This window comes from Oncorhynchus tshawytscha, linkage group LG26, assembly GCF_018296145.1.
Source record: "Oncorhynchus tshawytscha isolate Ot180627B linkage group LG26, Otsh_v2.0, whole genome shotgun sequence".
Taxonomy (NCBI): domain Eukaryota; kingdom Metazoa; phylum Chordata; class Actinopteri; order Salmoniformes; family Salmonidae; genus Oncorhynchus; species Oncorhynchus tshawytscha.
Genome location: NC_056454.1, coordinates 51,964,872 through 51,987,538, shown reverse-complemented (window position 1 = coordinate 51,987,538; position 22,667 = coordinate 51,964,872). Strand labels below are relative to the sequence as shown.

General features: G+C 46.2%; 1 protein-coding gene across 3 annotated transcripts in view; it reads left to right on the top strand.

Annotated features, from left to right (window-relative positions):
• The window catches only part of LOC121841035 (MAGUK p55 subfamily member 4), a 76,631-nt gene that overhangs the window by 42,081 nt on the left and 11,883 nt on the right, over positions 1-22,667 (top strand). Inside the window, exons 2-14 of one of the 3 annotated variants that reach the window (XM_042306963.1) lie at positions 5,962-6,083; positions 10,217-10,294; positions 11,019-11,102; positions 11,623-11,754; positions 15,222-15,303; positions 15,865-15,950; positions 16,333-16,410; positions 16,983-17,179; positions 18,050-18,108; positions 21,252-21,269; positions 21,378-21,419; positions 21,523-21,543; positions 21,714-21,728. In XM_042306963.1, the coding sequence (XP_042162897.1) occupies positions 5,973-6,083; positions 10,217-10,294; positions 11,019-11,102; positions 11,623-11,754; positions 15,222-15,303; positions 15,865-15,950; positions 16,333-16,410; positions 16,983-17,179; positions 18,050-18,108; positions 21,252-21,269; positions 21,378-21,419; positions 21,523-21,543; positions 21,714-21,728 (1,003 nt within the window). In that variant the 5' untranslated portion in view covers positions 5,962-5,972. The remainder of the gene's footprint in view (positions 1-5,961; positions 6,084-10,216; positions 10,295-11,018; positions 11,103-11,622; positions 11,755-15,221; positions 15,304-15,864; positions 15,951-16,332; positions 16,411-16,982; positions 17,180-18,049; positions 18,109-21,251; positions 21,270-21,377; positions 21,420-21,522; positions 21,544-21,713; positions 21,729-22,667) is intronic. The other 2 variants (XM_042306965.1, XM_042306964.1) reach the window with 2 other exon arrangements.

Sequence of the window (22,667 nt, the reverse complement as noted above, 5' to 3'; positions counted from 1 at the left end):
ATCTTCTGTGGCTTTTGTGGGGGGTTTAGTTCAACCCAGATGTGTGGTGATCAGTGAGGGTGAAGATAAGAGGTTCCAGGAACAACATTCTGAGTATTGGTAAACGTTAGCTACATCCTCTATTGTAACACACGGACAGTTGACTAGATCAATATGTTTGCACAGCGTATTGTTTAGTGCATATCTATCTCGTGGAGTCGTCTTCATACATGGCATAAGTTATTTTTTTAAGCTGCAATATACATTAATCTGCCGGGTACAGTGTGTGGTTTATTAACCGCTGTCTCTAGTGACCCAGCCAGGTGTCTCTCTAGTGACCCAGCCAGGTGTCTCTCTAGTGACCCAGCCAGGTGTCTCTCTAGTGACCCAGCCAGGTGTCTCTCTAGTGACCCAGCCAGGTGTCTCTCTAGTGACCCAGCCAGGTGTCTGTCTAGTGACCCAGCCAGGTGTCTGACTAGTGACCCAGCCAGGTGTCTCTCTAGTGACCCAGCCAGGTGTCTGACTAGTGACCCAGCCAGGTGTCTCTCTAGTGACCCAGCCAGGTGTCTCTCTAGTGACCCAGCCAGGTGTCTCTCTAGTGACCCAGCCAGGTGTCTGTCTAGTGACCCAGCCAGGTGTCTGACTAGTGACCCAGCCAGGTGTGTCTCTCTCTAGTGACCCAGCCAGGTGTCTCTCTAGTGACCCAGCCAGGTGTCTCTCTAGTGACCCAGCCAGGTGTCTCTCTAGTGACCCAGCCAGGTGTCTCTCTAGTGACCCAGCCAGGTGTCTGTCTAGTGACCCAGCCAGGTGTCTCTCTAGTGACCCAGCCAGGTGTCTGACTAGTGACCCAGCCAGGTGTCTCTCTAGTGACCCAGCCAGGTGTCTCTCTAGTGACCCAGCCAGGTGTCTCTCTAGTGACCCAGCCAGGTGTCTGTCTAGTGACCCAGCCAGGTGTCTGACTAGTGACCCAGCCAGGTGTCTCTCTAGTGACCCAGCCAGGTGTCTGACTAGTGACCCAGCCAGGTGTCTCTCTAGTGACCCAGCCAGGTGTCTCTCTAGTGACCCAGCCAGGTGTCTCTCTAGTGACCCAGCCAGGTGTCTCTCTAGTGACCCAGCCAGGTGTCTCTCTAGTGACCCAGCCAGGTGTCTCTCTAGTGACCCAGCCAGGTGTCTCTAGTCAGGTGTCTAGTGACCCTAGCCAGGTGTGTCTCTAGTGACCCTAGCCAGGGTGTCTCTAGTGACCCTAGCCAGTGTGTCTCTCTAGTGACCCTAGCCAGGTGTGTCTCTAGTGACCCTAGCCAGGTGTGTCTCTAGTGACCCTAGCCAGGTGTGTCTCTAGTGACCCAGCCAGGTGTCTCTCTAGTGACCCAGCCAGGTGCCCCAGCCTCTCTAGTGACCCAGCCAGGTGGTCTCTGACTAGTGACCCAGCCAGGTGTCTGACTAGTGACCCAGCCAGGTGTCTGACTAATGACCCAGCCAGGTGTCTGACTAATGACCCAGCCAGGTGTCTGACTAGTGACCCAGCCAGCCATGACCCAGCCAGTTTGTGTCTCTAGTGCCAGGTGTCTGACTAGTGACCCAGCCAGGTGCCTCTCTAGTGACCCAGCCAGGTGTCTGTCTAGTGACCCAGCCAGGTGTCTGTCTAGTGACCCAGCCAGGTGTCTGTCTAGTGACCCAGCCAGGTGTCTGTCTAGTGACCCAGCCAGGTGTCTGTCTAGTGACCCAGCCAAGTGTCTCTCTAGTGCCCCCAGCCAGGTGACCCAGCCAGGTGTCTGTCTAGTGACCCAGCCAGGTGTGCCCCAGCCAGGTGTCTCTAGTGCCCCAGCCAGTTGTCTCTCTAGTGCCCCAGCCAGGTGTCTGACTAGTGACCCAGCCAGGTGTCTGACTAGTGACCCAGCCAGGTGTCTAACTAGTGACCCAGCCAGGTGTCTGTCTAGTGACCCAGCCAGGTGTCTGACTAGTGACCCAGCCAGATGTCTGACTACTGACCCAGCCAGGTGTCTGACTAGTGACCCAGCCAGGTGTCTGACTAGTGACCCAGCCAGGTGTCTGACTAGTGACCCAGCCAGGTGTCTGTCTAGTGACCCAGCCAGGTGTCTGACTAGTGACCCAGCCAGATGTCTGACTAATGACCCAGCCAGGTGTTTGACTAGTGACCCAGCCAGGTGTCTCTCTAGTGACCCAGCCAGGTGTCTCTCTAGTGACCCAGCCAGGTGTCTGTCTAGTGACCCAGCCAGGTGTCTGTCTAGTGACCCAGCCAGGTGTCTGTCTAGTGACCCAGCCAGGTGTCTGTCTAGTGACCCAGCCAGGTGTCTGACTCGTGACCCAGCCAGGTGTCTCTCTAGTGACCCCCCCAGCCAGGTGTCTCTCTAGTGCCCCCAGCCAGGTGTCTCTCTAGTGCCCCAGCCAGGTGTCTCTCTAGTGCCCCAGCCAGGTGTCTCTAGTCTAGTGCCCCAGCCAGGTGTCTCTCTAGTGCCCCAGCCAGGTGTCTGTCTAGTGACCCAGCCAGGTGTCTGTCTAGTGCCCCAGCCAGGTGTCTCTCCAATGCCCCAGCCAGGTGTCTCTCTAGTGACCCAGCCAGGTGTCTGTCTAGTGACCCAGCCAGGTGTCTGTCTAGTGACCCAGCCAGGTGTCTCTAAAGTGACCCAGCCAGGTGTCTCTCTAGTGACCCAGCCAGGTGTCTGTCTAGTGACACAGCCAGGTGTCTGTCTAGTGACACAGCCAGGTGTCTGTCTAGTGACCCAGCCAGGTGTCTGACTAGTGACCCAGCCAGGCGTCTGTCTAGTGACCCAGCCAGGCGTCTGTCTAGTGACACAGCCAGGCGTCTGTCTAGTGACACAGCCAGGTGTCTGTCTAGTGACACAGCCAACATGAGGCCAGCTATGGAGGCTGAGACAGGACCACCCCAGGGCCTCTATGAGAATGGGGAGTCTCTAGCGTTAAAACATTCATTGCATGAATACCCTATCACTTCCATTGTTTGTTAGCTAGTGGTGGCTACAGTTAGCTGTTTGTAAAGACAGTTTAAAGGAAACCAAACCATGGAGTACAGTTTCTCCTGGCCCAGAGACCACTTTCAGGGTGGGGAACCATCTAACATCCAGTTGTAAAATCCTGAACTTCCCCTTAAAACCTCACTACCAACTAACCCTACACCCATTAAAACTTCACCACTATACCAACTAACCATACACATACATTAAATCTCACTACCAACTAACCCTGCACCAGTTAAAACCTCACTACCAACTAACCCTGCACCCATTAAAACCTCACTACCAACTAACCCTGCACCCATTAAAATCTCACTACCAACTAACCCTGCACCCATTAAAACCTCACTACCAACTAACCCTGCACCCATTAAAACCTCACTACTATACAAACCAACCCTGTACCCATTAAAACCTCCCCACGATACAAACTAACCCTGTACCCATTAAAACCTCACCACTAGATCAACTAACCCTACACCCATTAAAACCTCACTACCAACTAACCCTACACCCATTAAAACCTCACTACTATACAAACTAACCCTGTACCCGTTAAAACCTCCCCACGATACAAACTAACCCTGTACCCATTAAAACCTTCCACCTATAGCAAATAACCGAGCACCCATTAAAACCTCACCACTATACCAACTAACCCTACACACATTAAAACCTCACTACCAACCAACCCAACACCCATTAAAACCTCACTACTATACCAACTAACCCTACACCCATTAAAACCTCACCACTATACCAACTAACCCTGCACCCATCATAACCTCACCACTATACCAACTAACCCTGCACCCATTAAAACCTCACTACCAACTAACCCTGTACCCATTAAAACCTCACCACTAGATCAACTAACCCTACACCCATTAAAACCTCACTACCAACTAAACCTACACCCATTAAAACCTCACTACTATACCAACTAACCCTGTACCCATTAAAACCTCCCCACGATACAAACTAACCCTGTACCCATTAAAACCTTCCACCTATAGCAAATAACCCAGCACCCATTAAAACCTCACCACTATACCAACTAACCCTACACACATTAAAACCTCACTACCAACTAACCCAACACCCATTAAAACCTCACTACTATACCAACTAACCCTGTACCATTAAAACCTCCCCACTATACCAACTAACCCTACACCCATTAAAACCTCACTAACAACTAACCCTACACCCATTAAATCCTCACTACTATACAAACTAACCCTGTACCCATTAAAACCTCCCCACGATACAAACTAACCCTGTACCCATTAAAACCTTCCACCTATAGCAAATAACCCAGCACCCATTAAAACCTCACTACCAACTAACCCTACACCCATTAAAACCTCACTACTATACCAACTAACCCTGCACCCATTAAAACCTCACCACATTTTTTTACATATCTATTTTCGCTATCTCTATTGTCTCTGTCTCCCCTGTGTCTTTATCTCTATTGTCTCTGTCTCCCCTGTGTCTTTATCTCCAGTGTCTCTGTCTCCCCTGTGTCTTTAAATCCAGTGTCTCTGTCTCCCCTGTGTCTTTATCTCTATTGTCTCTGTCTCCCCTGTGTCTTTATCTCTATTGTCTCTGTCTCCCTGTGTCTTTATCTCTATCGTCTCTGTCTCCACTGTGTCTATCTCTATTGTCTCTGTCTCCCCTGTGTCTGTATCTCTATGGTCGCTGTCTCCCTGTGTCTTTATCTCTATGGTCGCTGTCTCCCTTGTGTCTTTATCTCTATTGTCTCTGTCTCCCTGTGTCAGAGATGTCTCTAGCATTACCTCACTAGATTACACCACCCCTTCTGTGTGCTCTATTGTATCTGCTTCTCTCTCTCTCTGTCTCTGTGTGTCCTTTGCCGCTTCCTGTCCCTGCCCCTGCTCCTGTTCCGGTCCCTGTCTCTGCTTGTTCCTGCCTGTCCCTGTCTTTGTCCCTGTCCCTGCTCCTGTTCCTGTCCCTGCTCCTGTTCCGGTCCCTGTCTCTGCTTGTCCCTGCCTGTCCCTGTCTCTGCCTGTCTCTATCCCTGTCTCTGCTTGTCCCTGCGTGTCCCGGTCTCTGCCTGTCTCTATCCCTGCCTCTCCCTGTCCCTGCCTGTCCCTGTCTCTGCCTGTCTCTATCCCTGCCTGTCCCTGTCTCTCTTCCTGTCCCTGTCTCTGCCTGTCTCTGTCCCTGCCTCTCCCTGTCTCTCTTCCTGTCCCTGCTCCTGTTCCTGTCCCTGCTCCTGTTCCGGTCCCTGTCTCTCCCTGTCTCTGTCCCTGTCTCTGCCTGTCTCTATCCCTGTCTCTGCTTGTCCCTGCCTGTCCCTGTCTCTGCCTGTCTCTATCCCTGCCTCTCCCTGTCTCTGCCTGTCTCTATCCCTGCCTCTCCCTGTCTCTCTTCCTGCCCTTGTCTCTTCTTCTGCCTATCGCTTTCTCTGACCTTATCCCTGCCTGTCTTTGTCTCTTCTTCTGACTGTCCCTGTCTCTTCTTCTGCCTGTCTCTGTTTAGGTGTCTGTCTCTGTCTCTTCTTCTGCCTGTCTCTGTCTCTGTTTAGCTGTCTGTCCCTGTCTCTTCTTCTGCCTGTCTCTGTTTAGGTGTCTGTCTCTGTCTCTTCTTCTGACTGTCTCTGTTTAGGTGTCTGTCTCTGTCTCTTCTTCTGACTGTCTCTGTTTAGGTTTCTGTTTCTGTCTCTGTCTCTTCTTCTGACTGTCCCTGTCCGTGTGACTGTCTTTGTTCTTGTCCCTGTCTCTGTTCCTGTCCATGTCTCTGTCTCTTCTTCTGCCTGTCTGTGTCTCTATCCCTGTCTCTGTTCAGGTCCCTGTTCCATTCCCTGTCCTTGTCTCTCATCCCTATCTGTGTCTCTATCCCTGTCTCTGTTCAGTTCCCTGTCCCTGACTCTTCTTCTGGTTAACTATGTGCCTGTCTCTGTCCAGGTCCTTGTCTCTGTCTCTGCTGTATGTCTTTATCTCAATCTCCCCCTGCCCCCCAGGTCTGACAGAGATGCTGTCCAGTGTGGCAGAGGAGGTGAGGCTGGCTATCCACAGTGACATCAGTGGGTCTGAAGTCCTCTACAGCCTTCTCAGTGCCCCCTGGCTACAGTCCCTACTCAAGGTCTCAAATCTTTATTTTTTTTATACCGTCTCTGCTAAAAGTCTGTCATATTTATTTGTAATTTTTTTATACAGGGTCTGAAATCTGACCATTAATCCAACCCCTTTATGAGCCTAACCATACATCACCCAGATTTTGGCCATACATCTTGGTATTACCTGTATATAATACTACCATTATGACAGCTTTAAGTGTTAGTTTGCTTCTTATCAACCATACATGCTGATTGTACCTAATAATCCATACCTTTTTAATCAATACCTTTTAATCCATACCTTTTTAATCATACCTTTTAATCCATACCTTTTTAATCCATACCTTTTAATCCATACCTTTTAATCAATACCTTTTAATCCATACATTTTAATCCATACCTTTTAATCAATACCTTTTTAATCAATACCTTTTAATCAATACCTTTTTAATCCATACATACAGACATACATGATAGTGACATGGTACATGAATTATATGTATCTAATGCTTGTTATCTTAGTCGCTACGCTAGCCCTCTTTAATTTTATATTGGTGTTTTCTACAGTAGTCACTATGCTAGCCCTCTGTAATGTTGGTGTTTTCTACAGTAGTCACTACGCTAGCCCTCTTTAATTTTATATTGGTGTTTTCTACAGTAGTCACTACGCTAGCCCTCTTTAATGTTATATTGGTGTTTTCTACAGTAGTCACTATGCTAGCCCTCTTTAATGTTATCTTGGTGTTTTCTACAGTAGTCACTATGCTAGCCCTCTTTAATGTTATCTTGGTGTTTTCTACAGTAGTCGCTACGCTAGCCCTCTTTAATGTTATCTTGGTGTTTTCTACAGTAGTCGCTATGCTAGCCCTCTTTAATGTTATCTTGGTGTTTTCTACAGTAGTCGCTATGCTAGCCCTCTTTAATTTTATATTGGTGTTTTCTACAGTAGTCACTATGCTAGCCCTCTGTAATGTTGGTGTTTTCTACAGTAGTCACTATGCTAGCCCTCTTTAATTTTATATTGGTGTTTTCTACAGTAGTCACTATGCTAGCCCTCTGTAATGTTGGTGTTTTCTACAGTAGTCACTATGCTAGCCCTCTGTAATGTTGGTGTTTTCTACAGTAGTCACTATGCTAGCCCTCTGTAATGTTGGTGTTTTCTACAGTAGTCACTATGCTAGCCCTCTGTAATGTTGGTGTTTTCTACAGTAGTCACTATGCTAGCCCTCTGTAATGTTGGTGTTTTCTACAGTAGTCGCTATGCTTGCCCTCTGTAATGTTGGTGTTTTCTACAGTAGTCGCTACGCTAGCCCTCTTTAATTTTATATTGGTGTTTTCTACAGTAGTCGCTACGCTAGCCCTCTGTAATGTTGGTGTTTTCTACAGTAGTCACTATGCTAGCCCTCTGTAATGTTGGTGTTTTCTACAGTAGTCACTATGCTAGCCCTCTTTAATTTTATATTGGTGTTTTCTACAGTAGTCACTATGCTAGCCCTCTGTAATGTTGGTGTTTCTACAGTAGTCACTATGCTAGCCCTCTGTAATGTTGGTGTTTTCTACAGTAGTCACTATGCTAGCCCTCTGTAATGTTGGTGTTTTCTACAGTAGTCACTATGCTAGCCCTCTGTAATGTTGGTGTTTTCTACAGTAGTCACTATGCTAGCCCTCTGTAATGTTATCTTGGTGTTTTCTACAGTAGTCACTATGCTAGCCCTCTGTAATGTTGGTGTTTTCTACAGTAGTCACTATGCTAGCCCTCTGTAATGTTGGTGTTTTCTACAGTAGTCACTATGCTAGCCCTCTTTAATTTTATATTGGTGTTTTCTACAGTAGTCGCTATGCTAGCCCTCTGTAATGTTGGTGTTTTCTACAGTAGTCACTATGCTAGCCCTCTGTAATGTTGGTGTTTTCTACAGTAGTCACTATGCTAGCCCTCTGTAATGTTGGTGTTTTCTACAGTAGTCACTATGCTAGCCCTCTTTAATGTTGGTGTTTTCTACAGTAGTCACTATGCTAGCCCTCTGTAATGTTGGTGTTTTCTACAGTAGTCACTATGCTAGCCCTCTGTAATGTTGGTGTTTTCTACAGTAGTCACTATGCTAGCCCTCTTTAATGTTGGTGTTTTCTACAGTAGTCACTATGCTAGCCCTCTGTAATGTTGGTGTTTTCTACAGTAGTCACTATGCTAGCCCTCTGTAATGTTATCTTGGTGTTTTCTACAGTAGTCACTATGCTAGCCCTCTGTAATGTTGGTGTTTTCTACAGTAGTCACTATGCTAGCCCTCTGTAATGTTGGTGTTTTCTACAGTAGTCACTATGCTAGCCCTCTGTAATGTTGGTGTTTTCTACAGTAGTCACTATGCTAGCCCTCTGTAATGTTGGTGTTTTCTACAGTAGTCACTATGCTAGCCCTCTGTAATGTTGGTGTTTTCTACAGTAGTCACTATGCTAGCCCTCTGTAATGTTGGTGTTTTCTACAGTAGTCACTATGCTAGCCCTCTGTAATGTTGGTGTTTTCTACAGTAGTCACTATGCTAGCCCTCTGTAATGTTGGTGTTTTCTACAGTAGTCACTATGCTAGCCCTCTGTAATGTTGGTGTTTTCTACAGTAGTCACTATGCTAGCCCTCTGTAATGTTATCTTGGTGTTTTCTACAGTAGTCACTATGCTAGCCCTCTGTAATGTTGGTGTTTTCTACAGTAGTCACTATGCTAGCCCTCTGTAATGTTGGTGTTTTCTACAGTAGTCACTATGCTAGCCCTCTGTAATGTTGGTGTTTTCTACAGTAGTCACTATGCTAGCCCTCTTTAATTTTATATTGGTGTTTTCTACAGTAGTCGCTATGCTAGCCCTCTGTAATGTTGGTGTTTTCTACAGTAGTCACTATGCTAGCCCTCTGTAATGTTGGTGTTTTCTACAGTAGTCGCTATGCTAGCTCTCTGTAATGTTGGTGTTTTCTACAGTAGTCGCTATGCTAGCCCTCTGTAATGTTATCTTGGTGTTTTCTACAGTAGTCGCTACGCTAGCCCTCTGTAATGTTATCTTGGTGTTTTCTACAGTAGTCACTATGCTAGCCCTCTGTAATGTTATCTTGGTGTTTTCTACAGTAGTCGCTATGCTAGCCCTCTGTAATGTTGGTGTTTTCTACAGTAGTCGCTATGCTAGCCCTCTAATGTTGGTGTTTTCTACAGTAGTCACTATGCTAGCCCTCTGTAATGTTATCTTGGTGTTTTCTACAGTAGTCACTATGCTAGCCCTCTTTAATGTTGGTGTTTTCTACAGTAGTCACTATGCTAGCCCTCTGTAATGTTGGTGTTTTCTACAGTAGTCACTATGCTAGCCCTCTGTAATGTTATCTTGGTGTTTTCTACAGTAGTCACTATGCTAGCCCTCTGTAATGTTGGTGTTTTCTACAGTAGTCACTATGCTAGCCCTGTAATGTTGGTGTTTTCTACAGTAGTCGCTATGCTAGCCCTCTGTAATGTTGGTGTTTTCTACAGTAGTCACTATGCTAGCCCTCTTTAATTTTATATTGGTGTTTTCTACAGTAGTCACTATGCTAGCCCTCTGTAATGTTGGTGTTTTCTACAGTAGTCACTATGCTAGCCCTCTGTAATGTTGGTGTTTTCTACAGTAGTCACTATGCTAGCCCTCTGTAATGTTGGTGTTTTCTACAGTAGTCACTATGCTAGCCCTCTGTAATGTTGGTGTTTTCTACAGTAGTCACTATGCTAGCCCTCTGTAATGTTGGTGTTTTCTACAGTAGTCACTATGCTAGCCCTCTGTAATGTTGGTGTTTTCTACAGTAGTCACTATGCTAGCCCTCTGTAATGTTGGTGTTTTCTACAGTAGTCACTATGCTAGCCCTCTAATGTTATCTTGGTGTTTTCTACAGTAGTCGCTACGCTAGCCCTCTGTAATGTTATCTTGGTGTTTTCTACAGTAGTCACTATGCTAGCCCTCTGTAATGTTATCTTGGTGTTTTCTACAGTAGTCGCTATGCTAGCCCTCTGTAATGTTGGTGTTTTCTACAGTAGTCGCTATGCTAGCCCTCTGTAATGTTATCTTGGTGTTTTCTACAGTAGTCACTACGCCCTGTTTAATGTCATACCCAGTGCCTGTCTGTATGTTTGTCTCTGTATGTCTGTTCTCTCTACAGATCTACGAGTGTCTGCAGAAGTTCAGAAGGCTTCCACCCAGTCCCTACCTGCCCTATGCCTCTGGTCTCTCTCATGAGGTCAGTCCACCCAGTCCCTACCTGCCCTATGCCTCTGGTCTCTCTCACGAGGTCAGTCCACCCAGTCCCTACCTGCCCTAATGCCTCTGGTCTCTCTCACGAGGTCAGTCCACCCAGTCCCTACCTGCCCTATGCCTCTGGTCTCTCTCACAAGGTCAGTCCACCCAGTCCCTACCTGCCCTATGCCTCTGGTCTCTCTCACGAATTCAGTCCACCCAGTCCCTACCTGCCCTATGCCTCTGGTCTCTCTCACGAATTCAGTCCACCCAGTCACTACCTGCCCTATGCCTCTGGTCTCACTTACAAGGCCAGTACCTTGGTAGCCTAGTGGTTAGAGCGTTGGACTTGTAACCGGAAGGTTGCTAGATCAAATCCCGAGCTGACAAGTCTGTCGTTCTGCCCCTGAACAGGCAGTTAACCCACTGTTCCTAGGCCGTCATTGAAAATAAGAATTTGTTCTTAACTGACTTGCCTAGTTAAATAAAGGTAAAAATAAAAAGTGCACTAGACTCTTCGGGAGTGTCTGAATTGGCACTCTTTTCCTTATATTTTTACCAGGACCTAAAGGGTCTAAAGAGGTGCACAAGGGAGTAGGGTAGCATTTAGGACGTACCCTCACTCTCCGACAGAGAACTAGATGACTTGGGCTAACTGTGCAGCCCACAACATCATGAATGACAGCTAATGGTATTGATCTTGTTTTGTTTGTATGCCTGTTTATCAGATCCTGTCCAACATCAGAGCAGTACCAGCTCCGTCCCCAGAGGCCAGACAGCTCTATAGTCTACTGAAGTCCCCCCATCTACAGGTAAGCTGTGGGAGCTTTCATTCACCTTATTCAGACCGTTGGGCTTTTACTGTCAGAACAGATTAGACTACTTGTGGCCTTCTCCCACCACTAGAACACTAGCGCTAACCCGAACACTAGCGTGCTAACCCGAACGTTAGCATGCTAACACTAGCGTGCTAACCCGAACGTTAGCATGCTAACCCGAACGTTAGCATGCTAACTGAGCGTGCTGACTGACTGGCTAACTGAACACTGACTGCGTGCTCACTGACTGACTGGATAACTGACTCACTGACGTTAGCATGCTACTGACTGACCTGGATAACTGACTGACTGCGTGCTGACCGAACACTAGCGTGCTAACTGACTCACTGACTGACTGACTGTCGTTAGCATGCTGACTGGTTGCCCTCTGTTGATCTGTGTTCCTCTTGCTGACTGACTGACTGACTGGATAACTGACTGATTGACTGGCTAACTGACTGACTGACTGACTAGTTGGCGTACTTGCTGGCTGCCCGTGTTCTTCTTCTCCCAGGCCCTCCTCTCAGCCCATGACATGGTGGCCCAGACGGACTATGAGCCAGTTCTCCCTCCGCTCCCTGAGGACCTGCCGGAAGACGAGGAGGCCATGAGGATCGTCTGTCTGGTCAAGAACAAACAGCCTCTGGTACATATATCTACTAGAACTCTACACCTCACAATGCTGTTACACTCACACATTACACTACTGTTTTTTATTTTATGTTATTTATTTCACCTTTATTTAACCAGGTAGGCTAGTTGAGAACAAGTTCTCATTTACAACTGCGACCTGGCCAAGATAAAGCAAACAGAAACAACGACAGAAACAACAACACAGAGTTACACATAAACAAACATACAGTCAATAATACAGTAGAAAAATCTATATACAGTGTGTGTAAATGACGTACGATAAGGGAGGTAAGGCAATAAACTCTGTTACTGATGACGGCTCAAAGTAGCTAAAGTTACATTCTCAAGGGGAATATTCTGTGGCATGAGTATCATGAACATGCAAAACAGTCATCTCTATAAATACGGTCTGTTAGTCACTCTGAGGACATTACAGAAGCTATAATCTGTAATGAAGGGTAGTGGCTGCTTCTCTCTCGTAGCTCCCCTAAAGACTTCGGTCTCAACCCTGGGGCTGTTAACTTGTTGACCGGGGTGCTAGTCCTAATGTAACCCCAGACTCTGTCTCTACTTATAAGAACGGTGGACGAGGTAGTGCCAGCGGAGGGTTTATCCGTAGTCGTTGGGGCAGCCTGCGGCGCATCACCCTCGAGAGACTGGTCCACGGGAGGAGAGCGTGGTCAGGGGAGCATTTAGCCGCGTCAGGGGGGGCACAGGGACAGTTATACCTCTGCTGACCTGCTGGCCCCCCCTGCTCCCTGGTCAGTCCCGGCCCCTCCCTCGCTTCGAGTCCATCGGGTCGCGACTCCTTCCTCGCTATGACTCCATAGGCAGCTGCAAGCTGTGTCGCCAGACAGGAGACCTCTGGGAGAGAGGCTTGAACCACTCTGCTCCCTCTGTCTACAGCCCTGTACACACAGATGGTAGGAGGACAGAGGGGACACAGGAAGCAACTACAATACGTGTTAGTGTATTGTGGTGCTTCTTCTTTCCTTTCCAGGAAGTATTTTTAAATACATGTGATTCGTCTTCACTGTTTCTGTTACTTCTTTCTGCTGGGTTGGATCTTCTTCTTAATGAATGTTTCTGCTTTCTTTCTCTTCCATCTTCTCCTCTGACCTCTAACCTCTACGACGGTCTTCCTCGTCCCCCTGTGGAGATAAAACCTCGCCTGAGGACAAACAGAACGGAGACAACAGGAATTACGACCTAAGAAAGGGGGACTATGCCTCCCCTCCCTCTCACTGGAAAGGCCCCGTCCCAACCATCAGCCTGACCATCACTAAGTCCCCTGTCTATCACTCCGCTTTGGGGGACCACCCCAGTAAGATCCTAACTCCTGGTAGTAGTAGCGGTGGCCCCCGGGCTCGGACGGCTCCTTCTAGCCCCATGCCCAGGCGTCGGAGTTGGCTAGGCTCCCAGAACGGAGCTAGCAGGGACCACTCTCTGGATATGACTGAGCAGCCCAGCTTGGACGAGCTGAGGAGTACGGTCCAGGCCGTAGCCAGCAGCATGGAGAACAGCAGTATTGATGTCCGTGACCTGGGCCAGAAGATGGTGTCTGCCACGCAGCTGATGTCAGATAGCGTGGATGAGAATGCTCTAGCTCTCAACTTGTTAGTGGAGGTGGTCGATAAACTGCAGGGACTCGTTATTGAATCCAAGTCTCACGACACACCTCCGCCGCCTCCTCCTCGACCCATACTCTTCCGTTCACCTCCCTCTTCTCTTCCTCCTCCTCAACCCATACTCTTCCGTTCACCTCCCTCTTCTCTTCCTCCTCCTCAACCCATACCCTTCCGTTCACCTCCCTCTCCTCCTCCTCCTCCTCCTCCTCAACCCATACTCTTCCGTTCACCTCCCTCTCCTCCACCACCTCCTCCTCCTCAACCCATACTCTTCCGTTCACCTCCCTCTCCTCCACCACCTCCTCCTCCTCAACCCATACTCTTCCCTTCACCTCCCTCTCCTCCTCCTCCTCCTCAACCCATACTCTTCCCTTCACCTCCCTCTCCTCCTCCTCCTCATCAACCCATACTCTTCCCTTCACCTCCCTCTCCTCCTCCTCCTCAACCCATACTCTTCCGTTCACCTCCCTCTCCTCCACCACCTCCTCCTCCTCGACCCATACTCTTCCCTTCACCTCCCTCTCCTCCACCATCTCCTCCTCCTCAACCCATACTCTTCCGTTCACCTCCCTCTCCTCCACCACCACCTCCTCCTCAACCCATACTCTTCCGTTCACCTCCCTCTCCTCCACCACCTACTCCTCCTCAACCCATACTCTTCCGTTCTCCTCCTCCTCCTCATCAACCCATACTCTTCCCTTCACCTCCCTCTCCTCCTCCTCGACCCATACTCTTCCCTTCACCTCCCTCTCCTCGACCACCTCCTCCTCCTCAACCCATGCTCTTCCCTTCACCTCCCTCTCCTCCTCCTCATCAACCCATACTCTTCCCTTCACCTCCCTCTCCTCCTCCTCGACCCATACTCTTCCCTTCACCTCCCTCTCTTCCACCACCTCCTCTTCGTCCCTCAAATCAAACGCTTCCCATCTCCTCCCCCTAGCCACTTTTTCACCTCCTCTTCCTCCTCTTCTTCCTCCTCCTCATCCTCCATCGTAGCCTATATGGATAGTCACCTCTCACCTCCAATATCCAGGAAGTCTTCCTCAGTCTCGGGTCAGAAGGGCAGTGGTAAGAGGAGGGTGGCCATCAGTGGTCCTCTCCAGGGACCTGGTAACGCCCATCTCTCCAACGGGTTCTCTGGTTCAGGTTCAGGAGTAGAGGAGGACCAGAAAACCACAGGATGCTTTTCCAGTAAGAAGAAGAAGAAGTAACACTCAGGATCCTGGTCTCCTCTCCTCCTTCATCTGCTCTGCTGTCTTCAACAACGAACATAACCGTGAAAGGTAAATAGCCTGAACTCGGTTGACGGCGTTATCATTCCCAAGGGTTCTGTCTCCTGTATTTGGACTGTTGACCTCCTGTGACCTCAGTCAAAGGTTCAGCGGTACATCCCGTCATTGCAGTGTATAACCTTACTTACTATCTCTCCTTTAATCTTGTCTCTACCTTGTTACTGGTTTTACTCTGTCTCACATTCTGGCATCTCTTCATTCTCAAAATTCGATTCAACTTTCCATCATCATCATCACCATCATCATCATCACCATCATCATCATCATCACCACCATCTGCCTCCTTTTCCTTGCTGTTTCATATCATTCATTTCCTCCTGATCACATCAGCTCCTACCTGCATCACCACCTCCATCAGCTTGACGGGGCATGTTTTGTTGATCGTCATCGTGTCCATCGTCATCGTGTCCATCTTCATCGTGTCCATCGTCATCGCTTTCCTCTTTTCCCCATGAACCAGAAACATGTCTCGTCTCCATTCACACAGAACACTTCAATTAGGGCCTTTTTTATGTCAAAGAAATGCATGTGATCACTTTTTTAAATTTTGTACCCACCAGGGAGCCACAATAAAGAGGGACGAGGAAACAGGAGAGATATTCATAGCCCGGGTGATACACGGAGGCCTTGCAGATCGCAGTGGTGAGTCTGTCTGACTGGGTTCATTCACACATACTATTGACCTTTTCTTCTCAAATGTGACAATTCTGCCTGGTGCATTTATCTAACCGTTACGTCCACCTAGCCTTGACTTCCACCAAGCCTTGACTTCCACCTAGCCTTGACTTCCACCTAGCCTTGACTTCCACCTAGCCTTGACTTCCACCTAGCCTTGACTTCCACCTAGCCTTGACTTCCACCTAGCCTTGACTTCCACCTAGCCTTGACTTCCACCTAGCCTTGACTTCCACCTAGCCATGACTTCCACCTAGCCTTGACTTCCACCTAGCCTTGACTTCCACCTAGCCTTGACTTCCACCTAGCCTTGACTTCCACCTAGCCTTGATTTCCACCTAGCCTTGACTTCCACCTAGCCTTGTGTGCTTTTTTTGTGGCTAATATAGAAACAATTGCCTGACTTGAGAGACTAGAATTTACTTGTACAGTCATGATTATCTCTATAAAACCTCTTAGCGACTTAAGGCTGCCTGAGTCTGTAAGATCAAGTTGTGGATCCAAGGTTTCCTTACTGTGTTTGTGCAGGTCTTCTGCATCCAGGGGATCTGCTGGTGGAGGTGAATGGGAACCCTGTAGAAGGACTGGACCCAGAACAGGTCATACAGATACTGGTCAGTTATTCTCCTCCTCTTTCTCTCTCTCTCTCTTTCTCTCTCTCTTTCTCTCTCTTTCTCTCTCTCTTTCTCTTTCTCTCTCTCTCTCTCTCTCTCTCACTCACTCACTCACTCACTCACTCACTCACTCACTCACTCACTCACTCACTCACTCACTCACTCACTCACTCACTCACTCACTCACTCACTCACTCACTCACTCCTCACTCTCTCTTTCTATGTATCTCTCTAGTCTTCTCTCTCTGTCTCTCTCTCTCTCTCTCCATATATATATATACTGTATGTCTCTCTCTATGTCTCTCTTGTCTTCTCTCCCTCTCTCTCTGTCTCTCGTCTTCTCTCGTCTCTTTATTGTTCTGTTTTAAACTCATCCCTCTAGGTCCAATCTCAAGGCACTATTTTGTTCAAAGTGATTCCAAACACACCACAATCAACTAAGACCCAAAAGCCAGCCTTGGTGAGGTCACCATAACAATCTCTCAATAGTCCAGGTAGTTTCCTAATAGCATGTTGTTTGTTTACTCATGTCCCTCCTCTCCGCTCCAACTTCTTCTTCTGCTTCTTCTTCTTCTTCTGCTTCTGCTTCTTCTGCTTCTTCTTCTTCTGCTTCTTCTTCTTCTTCTTCTTCTTCTTCTGCTTCTTCTGCTTCTGCTTCTTCTTCTTCTGCTGCTTCTTCTGCTTCTTCTTCTGCTTCTTCTTCTGCTTCTGCTTCTTCTGCTTCTGCTTCTTCTTCTTCTGCTTCTTCTGCTTCTTCTTCTTCTGCTGCTTCTTCTTCTTCAATAGCTTCTTCTTCTTCTGCTGCTTCTTCTTCTTCTAGTTTCTTCTTAATTCTGCTTGCTTCTTCTGTTTGCTTTTCTTCTTCTTCTTCTTCTGCTTCTTCTGCTTCTTCTGCTTCTTCTTCTTCTTCTTCTTCTTCTGCTTCTTCTTCTGCTTCTTCTTCTTCTGCTTCTTCTTATTCTTCTTCTTCTTCTTATTCTTCTTCTTCTTCTTCTTCTTCTTCTGCTGCTGCTTCTTCTTCTCTCTCCTCAGCTGTATGTGCGGGCCATGGCAGACTACTGCCCCCTGCAGGACCCAGCGATCCCCTGTCCTGACGCTGGCATGGTCTTCAGTAGAGGAGACCTGCTGGAGATAGTCGACCAGACAGACATCCACTGGTGGCAGGCTAGGAAGCTTCCCAGTGCCTCAGCCTGCGCCGGCCTCATCCCCTCCACCAGTCTGCTCAAGAGGTGGGGGTGACAGACAGACAGACAGACAGACAGACAGACAGACAGACAGACAGACAGACAGACAGACAGACAGACAGACAGACAGACAGACAGACAGACAGACAGACAGACAGACAGACAGACAGACAGACAGACAGACAACAGCCTTCACAAGAGGTGGGACACCACCTGGGATCAATTCCATTTCAATTCAGTCAATCAGTTTACTTCCTTAATTGACTAAATGATAATGGAATTGACCCCAACCCTGGAAGACTCCTAATTGAACCCGTAGCCAGACCAACACAGCACAGTTATAAAGGTCACTAAATCGAATAAGTGTATGTTCAGTGTGATCAAATCAGTGAAGGAGTATAGGTCACTGCGACGGATTTCTGTCATATAGACTGAACGAAAATATAAACACAGCATGTAAATTGTTGGTCCCATATTTCATGTGCAGAAAAAAATGGATTCTGATTGGCTGGACCTCTCTCCACAGTGGGTTGGGCCTATGCCCTCCCAGGCCCACCTGGGAAGTTTCAGTCATAGGATTTTTTCATGTCGACGTTTTCGGACATGCACTGTGAACGTAGATTAGAATTGGGAGCGTGAGCACAGTGACTGTCTGAATGTAGGCCTCATACCAGCAGCTACTAGGTTACAGCGCCATCAGAGCATGGAAGAGGTCATTTTTAGGCCAAAAAACCCAACTCCGATATAATGACATTTATATAATTTAAAAAACGGACCGTTTTTTTTTTTACATGAAAAGGTAGGTTACCTTGGCTACGCAGACAATCGATCTGAGATCGACTTAAGTTTCAGGGATGTTTTTGGTGTTGTTGTTGATGCTTTAACCCCCTGACCTCTCTGGTCTCCATTGTGCAGCAAACAGAGGGAGACGTGGTGGTCACAGCCTTTCCAGGCCCACACCTGCATCAAACCCTGTGAGTAACAGCACGAACATCCTACTCTTAGACTGTCTGTACACCTATAGTATCACCTATACTATGCACTCTGTTTTAATTCCCACACTAGCTGTATTCATTAAGGACCCCCATTAGTTCCTGCCAAGGCAGCAGCTACTCTTCCTGGGGTTTATTATGGATCCCCATTAGTTCCTGCCAAGGCAGCAGCTACTCTTCCTGGGGTTTATTATGGATCCCCCATTGCCAAGGCAGCAGCTACTCTTCCTGGGGTTTATTATGGATCCCCATTAGGCCAAGGCAGCAGCTACTCTTCCTGGGGTGTATTATGGATCCCCATTAGTTCCTGCCAAGGCAGCAGCTACTCTTCCTGGGGTTTATTATGTATCCCCATTAGTTCCTGCCAAGGCAGCAGCTACTCTTCCTGGGGTTTATTGTCCCAGTTAGTTCCTGGATCCCAGTTCTTCCTGGGGTTTATTATGGATCCCGTTAGTTCCTGCCAAGGCAGCAGCTACTCTTCCTGGGGTTTATTATACCAAGGATCTTCCCCCACTACCAAGGCAGCAGCTACTCTTCCTGGGGTCCAGCAACATTAAGGCAGTTATTTACAATTAAAAATATTACATGACATTACATCCCATATCACTTTTCACAATATATTAAGTGTGTGCCCTCAGGCCACTACTCTACTACCACATATCTACAATACGAAATCCATGTGTACATGTGTCTGTACCTGTTTGTGTCTCTTCAACGTCCCTGCTGCTCCTTAAAGTGCATTTTTATCTGTTTTTAAATCGAATGTTACTGCTTCCCTCCACTTTGAACCATGAGAGATTTGCATATTATTATTATTAGCGCTCCGTGTGTCTTTAAGGGCCAGCCGTGCTGCCCTGTTCTGAGACAATTGTAATTTTCCTAAATCCCTCTTTGTTTGGAACTGACCACACAACTGGACAGTAATCCAGGTGTGACAAAACTAGGACCTGTAGAACCTGCCTTGTTGATAGTGTTGTTAAGAATGTAGAGTAGCGCTTTATTATAGACAGACTTCTCCCCATCTTAGCTACTGTTGTATCAATATGTTTTGACCATGACAGTTTACAATCCAGGGTTACTCCAAGCAGTTATGTCACCTCAACTTGCTCATTTTCCACATTATTCATTACAAGATTTAGTTGAGGTTTTGGGGAATGATTTATACAAATTTTGAGGAGGATTCTTCCAGCTCTTTAAAGAACACCCTCGTGTATAGTGTTGGTGTTCTGTTAGTTTTTAAAAAAGAAAAGTAACCCTCTGGGGAATGATTATTTTTGAAAACACAACCCTCGGTGTTTTTATTTTTTACATTTTTATTTCACCTTTATTTAACCAGGTAGGCCAGTTGAGAACAAGTTCTCATTTGCAACTGCGACCTGGCCAAGATAAAGCATAGCAGTGTGAACAGACAACACAGAGTTACACATGGAGTAAACAATTAACAAGTCAATAACACAGTAGAAAAAAAAGGGGAATCTATATACATTGTGTGCAAAAGGCATGAGGAGGTAGGCGAATAATAATAATAATTACAATTTTGCAGATTAACACTGGAGTGATAAATGATCAGATGGTCATGTACAGGTAGAGATATTGGTGTGCAAAAGAGCAGAAAAGTAAATAAATAAAAACAGTATGGGGATGAGGTAGGTAAAAATGGGTGGGCTATTTACTGATAGACTATGTACAGCTGCAGCGATCGGTTAGCTGCTCATAGAAGGGGATGTAAAGACATAACAGATACGTTTTACCAGCAGCTGACTATGATCGATAATGTCAAAAGCCGCACTGAAGTCATACAAGACAGCCACCACTTTTTATCATCAATTTCTCTCAGCCAATCAGTCATTTGTGTAAGTGCCGGTGCATGTTGAATGTCCTTCCCTATCAGCATGCTGAAAGTCTGTTGTCAATGTGTTTACTGTAAAATAGCATTGTATCTGGTCAAACATAATTTTTTCCAAAAGTTTACTAAGGGTTGGTAACAGGTCAACATTCACAAGGCCGCAGGGCCAGACTGATTACCAGGACGTGTACTCAAAGCATGCATGGACCAACTGGCAAGTGTCTTCACTGACATTTTCAACCTCTCCCTGACCGAGTCTGTAATACCTACATGCTTCAAACAGACAACCATAGTCCCTGTTGCCAAGAAAGTAAAGATAACCTGCCTAAAGGCTGGTCATGGCTCACATCAACACCATTACCCCTGAAACCCTAGACCCACTCCAATTCACATACCGACCCAACAGGTCCACAGATAATGCAACCTCAATCACACTCCCACCTGGACAAAACGAGCACACAGTACCGGTCAAAGGTTTAGAACATCTACTCATTCAAGGGTTTGTCTTGATGATTTACTATTTTCTACATTGTAGAATAATAGTGAAGACATCACAACTATGAAATAACACATATGGAATCATGTAGTAACCAAAAAGTGTTAAACAATTTTTTTTTATTTTATTATATTTGCGATTTTTTTTTTTGACCGGTAGTGTCATTGAGCTATAAAACAACGGCCTCCACCATGAGGTCTGAAAATGCCATAACGAGCACACGCTCATTCTGTGTTGCCAAAGGAATAGCGCCTTGGCATATTTTTCCTGTTGTCATATTCTGAGTTTTCTCAGCCAAAATAATTAGCCAGTGGGCTAATTCAAAAGAAAGAGAGAAACTCTCTCGTAAGTCCTTAACGAATTCTCGTTTTCAACAGTTCCAGGATAAACCCTTTGTGTCACGTGAAAGACGTGATCCCCTGTGTAAATTCACTGTTAAGACTATTGTTGATGTAATTGTTAATGATAACTACTGATACAGTAAATTCAAGGGATCTGTCTGTCAAAAACCCTTAATGGTTCATTCAGTTCATTTGGAAAGGATAAAAAAAACAAATTAAATAAATCAGAAGCATGTAAGTCATTGTTCAGTAAATTATCTCTGAATATCCATAGCCAAAGTCACAACACTCTATAGTATGAATTCTAGATAAGATACATAGAGCTTCTGTAAAATATAGACCACAAAGCTCCACCCTCTTTTGCGTGTTTGGTGTTTCAGTCAGGTTGTCCAAATATCTTTATCATGAGTTCTGTTTCCTTTGTCTACTGCTGACCCTAAAGTGAGCATAGCTGGTGATGGTATGTACAATATATAAACAAATACCTTTTTTTGTGGGGGGGGACTTGGATTTGTCTTGACCGAGACAGTAGCAGGATCTCTGTTTGACCTTGTGTTTTCTCTTCCAGAGGACGACGTTAAGACCAACAGTGGGAATGGTGCCATAGCAGGTAGCCACATCGTCCTCATTCCATATCACTCTTATAGTAATCTGTTGTATACTAACTACTATTGCGACGTAATAACACTTTTTTTTTTATCTGTCTTTATTAGATGAAGAAGATTTTGAATCTGGTAGGTAAGTTTTTATTAGACGCATGGTTTTGATAGATTCTGTAGATCTGTTTTCTTTCAATATAGTGTTCATCAGTATCTTTTGTGGTTCATCTGTACGATGAAAAGACAGAGACCGTTATTCACAAGGTTTTTCCTTCTCTTTATTTTCCATCGCTGTGATATTCTAGAGGACCTCAGAGAAGGTCAATATACCAATTCATATTTCTTGTTGTGAATCGTTTTGTCAATTTATCATTTGACTGTTTACTGTAGTAGTTATTTATGTATGTATTCTCTTGGTTTGGAGGGTATAAAACAATATTAAAGTATTCACACCCCTTGACTTTTTCCACATTTTGTTGTGTTACTAGCCTGAATTGAAAATTGATTACATGTAGATTTCTTTGGTCAATAGCCTACACACAATAACCCATAATGTCAAAGTGGAATTATGTTTTTAGAATTTTTTGAAAGGCACTAAATTAAAACTACAACTACTTTGTGTTATGTTTGGAGGCAATACAATACAACACATTACATTACCACTGCCCATATTTTCAAGCATAGTGGTGGCTGCATCATGTTATGGGTATGCTTGTAATCATTAAGGACTGAGGAGTTTTTCAGGATAAAGCACAGGAACAATCCTAGAGGAAAACCTGGTTCAGTCTGCTTTCCTGGGAGATGAATTCCACTTTCAGCAGGACAATAACATAAAACACAAGGCCAAATTTACACTGGAGATACTTATAGAGTTATAGATTTGACTTAAATCTGCTTGAAAATCTGTGGCAAGACCTGAAAATGGTTATCTAATAATGATCAACAACCAATTTGACAGAGCTTGAAGAATTTGGAAAAGAATCATGGGCAAATGTTGCACAATCCAGGTGTGGAAAGTTCTTATAGACTTACCCAGAAGACTCACAGTTCTTCTGGACTGACCCAGAAGACTCACAGCTCGTATAGACTGACCCAGAAGACTCACAGCTCTTAGAGACTGACCCAGAAGACTCACAGCTCTTAGAGACTGACCCAGAAGTCTCACAGCTCTTATAGACTGACCCAGAAGTCTCACAGCTCTTATAGAATGACCCAGAAGTCTCACAGCTCGTAGAGACTGACCCAGAAGACTCACAGCT